Below are 6,319 nucleotides of genomic sequence, written 5' to 3'. Positions count from 1 at the left end.
AGACATTATTCCAATCTTGACAAGCACATTTCTCCTACCCCTGTGGCTTTCACTTTCACTTCTTAAAATCTTAGAATTTGTCAATTTAACAAATTTATTTCTCAATATGTAAACTTGCAATGCTGTGTTCATGTCCAGCATGGAAAATCTGCCTACTCTTTCACCCCCTCAGTCACAAGGATGTGTTCAAGTACCTAAACATGACACTGTTTGATTTTGCGTGAATTGCCGCTCAGAACCACAGACTGAATTCAGTTGTCACTTATACACGTACCTTATTGGGTATTCATCCCTACTTGTATGACTACTGGTGATCACAACAGAGGACTTTTAGAGGTCACAGCAGGGTAAAGGGTGATTCAACATGAAAGACCTATTAAATGACATCACATGGCAGAACTCTCCCCCAGTGATTAAAAGAAAAGACTCCTTGTAGAGCTTGAATTTTTATGAGTGACTTTAGATTTAATACAGTGCTTCAGCAGCTTACACCAAACAATAAAAATGTACAATATTACACACATTGAAAAGACAAAAATATTTCTTCATAAATATTTGGTATTAGTGCCATTTACAGGGGGTATCAAAATGTGACTTTTATTTTTTTCATGCCCATCAAAACACTCACACAAACTTACTCTATTCAAAAATAACTCAGCCTCACATGGCTCTATCACCGGCACCAGTGATACATTTACTGCACCTTACAGAAACATATTTATGCTGCACGTCAAAGGCACTTGGAGAAAAGACTGGGCCATGCCTTTAAACTTAAAGCAAACAGACAAAATAAAGTTTACTAGAATGGAAACAAAAGAAAAAACAGGGGTGTTACTAAGTGTCAAAAATAGATAAATACTGCACTATGCTTCAATTGCCTCTGATTACTCAAAAAATAGAAGATATATTTATAGTCTATACAACCTGTACAACACGTAAACCAACATCCTGCTGGCTGTGCTCTGAAAGTGAGGCTACACTTCTTGTTGGATATGATATGTACAGCATTAAGATATGTTGCACAGAAGAAAACACATCGTTATGGCACATGAAACATATGCACAACAATGAACATGTCAGTACAGCAAAGGGCTAATCTTAGGTTACATGAGCAGACAGCGAGAGCTTCCCATGGAAACAGATAATAGATATGTCGTAGGAGAACAGCAGCTGAATTGAAAGTAGCTTTGGTGTGCACACTCACATAAATCACACATGCAAAGATCAGACCATGCATGAAGACCAGTTAACTTAAACCAAAGAAAAATCCTGGGCAACCCTGTATTCAATGCAACAAGTTTGCTACTGCTGACAAGAAGCTACTGGGTCTGATACAAGCTGCTGCTAAAGACCATCAGCCTTTGTAGCTATTGTGGCTGAGGTAATGCTACAACTCTACCCTAAATCAAGATTTGATATTTCTTCAAGCATTAGTTCACCAAGTTTCATTTTACAGCTAGATGTTTGAAACATAAGACTCTTCAGTTATTGGATTTCAGGAAATTGTACTTAAAGCTATGGTCTACGATTTGAGACCTTGGTGATTATTAATAACACTGGTTATGAGGCCGCAATATAAAAAGCAAAAAGAACAAAAAAAATCCATTCAATACATCAGCTTTTAAATGGCATAATAATCGACCAATCCAACCCGGCGTTCCCCTCATTTTAGGTAGTGCGTGAGTCTATCCAATCACCTGTCTCCCCTGCTCCGCAATGTCCCGCCCATGGTCCCGCCTCCTCCTTCCCCACTACCCCTCTCACGTCAGCTAGCCGCTCAGCTACTGAAGCGTCATGGAGCCAGAGAAGACCGAAACCAGGAAGCTGTTACTGTTACCCTCCACAGTTAAGGGAAGAAAACGAAAAAGTTTCGAGGAAATGGTTGAAGCAAGGAAGAATTATGAGCATACAGGTGACAACAGAGACTGAATATTGGAGAAATGTACGACTGGTGGAAAAAGCTGCAGAGGGATTTGGGACTGAAGACTGACGCTGAGACAGCCGAGTTTCTGTTGAACAGGTAATTACTTTAACTACAGTTGGAGATGTCAGCTGAATAACTCTGGTTAGTCTGTGCTTGTACTGGCTAATGACTGAACGTTGCTAGTTGGAGCAGGTAGGCTCTTTAGATAGATTTTAGCATAAGTTAGCCACTCATCTTTAGCACTGTAAACTGAGCTGGTGAAGACACGCCGAGAAAGGTACAGTCAGCTCTGCTCTGATCAGCTGGCAGTAGCAACGCCAGACCCACATCACCTTGCTAATTTATGGTTTTGATCACACTGGTCAAACTGAAAAAGCTACCACCGTGTGTCACAAGGGGGAAGACTGTCGCGTTTGTTGCATTTTCTGTCGGCCAGCTTCTGTGGGGGCAGGCTACGTTTCTCAAATGTGTCTTATCAGCCAAACTGGGTTTCAGATCGTGGACCATAGCTTTAAGACAGTACAATTTCTAAATAAAAACAAATAAATAGTTCCTTTTTACAATAGCTACCATATTGTTATGCGCCTGGTTTATTTGTAACAACAGTTGAACCTTGTTTCAGCCTGCATCCAGGAAAGAGTGAGCAGACTCCTCTCATTTGCTATATTGACAGAAAAATAACCCATCCCCTAAAAGCAAGGGAACAAAAAATTACAAAAAAACAAAAACTATTTTCCTTCAGTGCACATATTTTAATTTCCATAGGTGTCACCACTGTTTAGTTCAGACAACCATCAGAGGAATCGGGAAGAGACGAGCCCAGGCTGTTGTGTGCTTTTCTCTGTTGTTGTGAGTTCACTGAAGCATTTCTTTAATGGGATTTCCTTGTCATACAACGTAAAAGTCATCTTTGACAAGGCCGAGAGTGCTGCAGCTGCAGCTATTTCAACCGTGGAGACCGAAAATTTCAGCCCATTACCTTCCAAGCAAAATACTTCATGGAGCGCTGGTTTCTACTGATCCAACGCTGCTGATTTGTGTTTTTCCCGCTACAAAGCTTGGTAGAAGGAAGAAAATATGTTGATTATAGCCACAGTAACATAATAGCCAGTGCATGTGTAGAGTTCCTTACCCTGGGAAAATATGCTTTGCATGCCAACTTCTTTCACATGGTTGTTATTCATCCCTGCCCGCCTTTCATGTACAACACATAACTGTTGCTGAGCATTTTTGCTTAATCAGTGGCTGATTAGAGACAAAAAGGATCCCCTCATTGGTTGCTCTTTCGGAGAGTAATCTCATTTAATTAATCAAACCAGACCAGGTCAATCAGGCTTGTAGCCCAGAGCCGCCATCACTGGTCAGAAATGGCTGCTATACAATGCAAACTAAATACTCTGTGAAACTAGCAGGACTGAAATCTGACAATTCCCTCTGTCTCTTCCTATGATGAGACCTCACACGCCTGCTCAGATTTCCCTTGCAGACAAATCTGTTCATACATCACCTCTTATCACAGGCAAGCACCTCTTTAGGCGACTGTGCAATATCGAGCTGCAGATAGAGGATCACAAATTGTGGAATAATTATTTCTCGGGCTCCTATCAGTCTTGAGGCAATGGTCTATAGATTTTTTTTCACATCATTCTCAATTATTTTGATAAAAATAAAGCGCAGGACAGAAAAGGAGGGGTGCAAGATGTGAAAAATACCGTTAATGTGATCATGTCTATGTTAAATTGGCATTTTCTGAACACTTCTGTCTAAGCCAATGTTGTTTACATCGTCACCTGGTTGACTGGGTTCAATCACAAATGAATCAGTTAATCTGCTTAATCACTCTGTCATAATGCATAGAGGAAAGGCACAATGTCCCCTTCTCATTCTTCTCATTCTGCTCAGCCTCAAGTCTCCTCCAGCAACAAGTCTCTCCGTCACAAAGTATTCTGCTCAGCACTGAAGAATCCACCTTCCTTCTTTTTCCTCCTCCGAAGTCTGTGTGCCCTCCAGCAAACAGCTGCCACGAGCAGCATCACAACACCTGCGCACAGCAGCACCACAGACACAACTTTGGTCTGGAGCAGCGTGTTGAAGGTGAAAGTGACCCCGGTGCCGGCCATGCCAATAACAAGCGATATCACACCAAATGGGAAAACGCAGCGGTACCAGGACTTCTCAGTCCCACCCGTAGCCTGTGCAAGTCTCTCAAGTGTAGGGAGAGAATCCGGAGGTTGGACTTGGTCCCTTCCAACACTTCCTTCGCCTTCTTCTCCTTCTGTAGAGCCATTCAAGCCCTGGCTTTGGTTCTCAGAGTCCTGGGGTAAGGTGTTTGTTTCGCTACTGTTGCCGCAGTCCAAGTCCGGGTGAAGGACCGAGGCTGGGGGCTGACGGCCAGAGGAGCAGCCCATGTCAGAGCAACTGTCCTTCAGGAACAACGTGGGGAAGGCTGCTTCTTGGCAGTGGTCCTCTCAACGTACACCCAGTGGTTATCACTTGTGCTTAGGATGCTACACACGGGATCTCCAAACCTGCTTGTTGTGTTGTCAGTGCTGGACCGGTTGCTGCTATTGTTGCTCTCAACACTTGCTAGCATATGCCTGCATTTAGAAAGATGAAAAAACAAAACAAAAAAAAAATCTGAAAACACAGAGAGGAAGATGGACAGAAAAATAACAGAAAAGAAAAACAACATGTTTGCTTGGTTACAGGTCAATGTACAATATACATATCACCTCTGTCAACATATATAGAGAAACCTGTGAAAGCACAAGCCATAAAGGAATTTGAGCACATCACATGTTTTTAGCCTCTCTCACACAGACACATGCATCAGACACATGCTCATGTATCTGCAGAGAGAATGCACTCACCCTGTGTTTTCAGGATTCACCAATGAGGGGGACTGTTCAAAGCAGGCATGTCTCTCGTGCTGGTCGCAGGCTGCAGCAGCAGTAGTGTGTGTGTTGAGATGTCGACGTCTAAAGGCTTTATAATCACACAGTGGAGGAGGAGGAGCTTACTTGAAGTGGTAGACTGGATGTGAGGCTCTGATTGGCTCTCTCAGCAGAATGATTTCAAAGAGGGAGGATGGGGGAAGAGTTGACTATACAGAGGACTCATTCAGTGATATTTATTAATTATTTAGTGTGACCAGGAATTTCAGAGGCTCTTGAAGAAGTGCTGCTCAGGGTCTGCTATTGTTTGCAGTCACAATGATAGTGTCAAATTTGCTCCAGATTATTCATACACATTGCCAGAATATACAAACTGCTGCATTTCAGGGAGAGAATGACATACTTTTGGTGAAGTCAAAGGACACACAGCAAGTAACTGTAGGTTTTCTTGGCAGCATCCTTGTGTAAGTCAGGACAAGATATTTAAACTATGTGTCCCCTGTGTTACCGTGCAGAAAAGCATAACAGCTAACCTTGTCTTTCTCCTTGTAACATTGCCTTTTGTATGCAATGCTAAACAGACAAGTGCAAGGTGTATACCTCTGCGTGATCTAACAGAAAATTGCTGAATTCAAGTCTATCTATCTATCTATCTATCTATCTATCTATCTATCTATCTATCTATCTATCTATCTATCTATCTATCTATCTATCTATCTATCCTGCTGGAAATATATATATATATATATATATATATATATATATATATATATATATATATATATATATATATATATATATACATATATATATATATATATATATATATATATATATATATATATATATATATATATACATATATATATGTACATACATATATATATGTACATACATATATATATAAATATTGATCTGTGCTGAATTTTTTGGGATCAGTGATCGGCCCATCCTTACATATGAAACTAATCGTACACATCTCCAGGATGGTCTGACAGCCAGCCATTGTTGCTTTTTTTCAGGACACTTTATTGCTTGTTACAGCGAAAAAAAATAATTAAGATATTAAGATATTAAATAAATTAAGAATTAAGATAAGAACATTGAAGGTATATGCTGTCAGTTATAAAAATAAAAGATTGGTATCGGCCCAAATCAGAATTTGCAGGTCAGGCTTTTTAAAGATCAGTGATTGTTGATTGGTGATTGGCCAGAAAATTGTGTTTGGTGTACCCCCAATACACACACACACACACACACACACACACACACACACACACACACACACACACACACACACACACACACACACACACACACACACACACACACACACACAAATGACAGTTATTTACTTGCATTCCTGATCAGGACAATCCATTCCAGTTGTTGTATGTAATTCCTAACTAATTTTGTAAATTTTGGGGTATAAAAACACAATTTTAGGAGTGCAGATGGCCTAGTGGATTAGGTCATGCTCCATGAGGATCGCGTGGGTGGC

General features: G+C 40.8%; 1 protein-coding gene across 1 annotated transcript; it reads right to left on the bottom strand.

Annotated features, from left to right (window-relative positions):
- Positions 1 to 461: 461 nt before the first annotated feature.
- Positions 462 to 4,917, bottom strand: LOC141785093 (transmembrane protein 100-like). Its single transcript, XM_074663222.1, has 2 exons — positions 4,795 to 4,917; positions 462 to 4,521 (listed from the first exon to the last, which is right to left on the bottom strand). The coding sequence occupies exon 2, from the start codon at positions 4,330 to 4,332 to the stop codon at positions 3,859 to 3,861; it is 474 nt and encodes a 157-aa protein (XP_074519323.1). The 5' UTR covers positions 4,333 to 4,521; positions 4,795 to 4,917; the 3' UTR covers positions 462 to 3,858.
- Between the last annotated feature and the right edge of the window lie 1,402 nt (positions 4,918 to 6,319).

The sequence above is a fragment of the Halichoeres trimaculatus genome, unplaced genomic scaffold, assembly GCF_033239565.1.
Source record: "Halichoeres trimaculatus isolate MK-OKI-2021-1 unplaced genomic scaffold, fHalTri1.1 fHalTri1_scaffold_23, whole genome shotgun sequence".
NCBI classification, from domain to species: Eukaryota; Metazoa; Chordata; class Actinopteri; order Labriformes; family Labridae; genus Halichoeres; species Halichoeres trimaculatus.
This window is presented reverse-complemented; position numbering and strand designations above follow the sequence as displayed.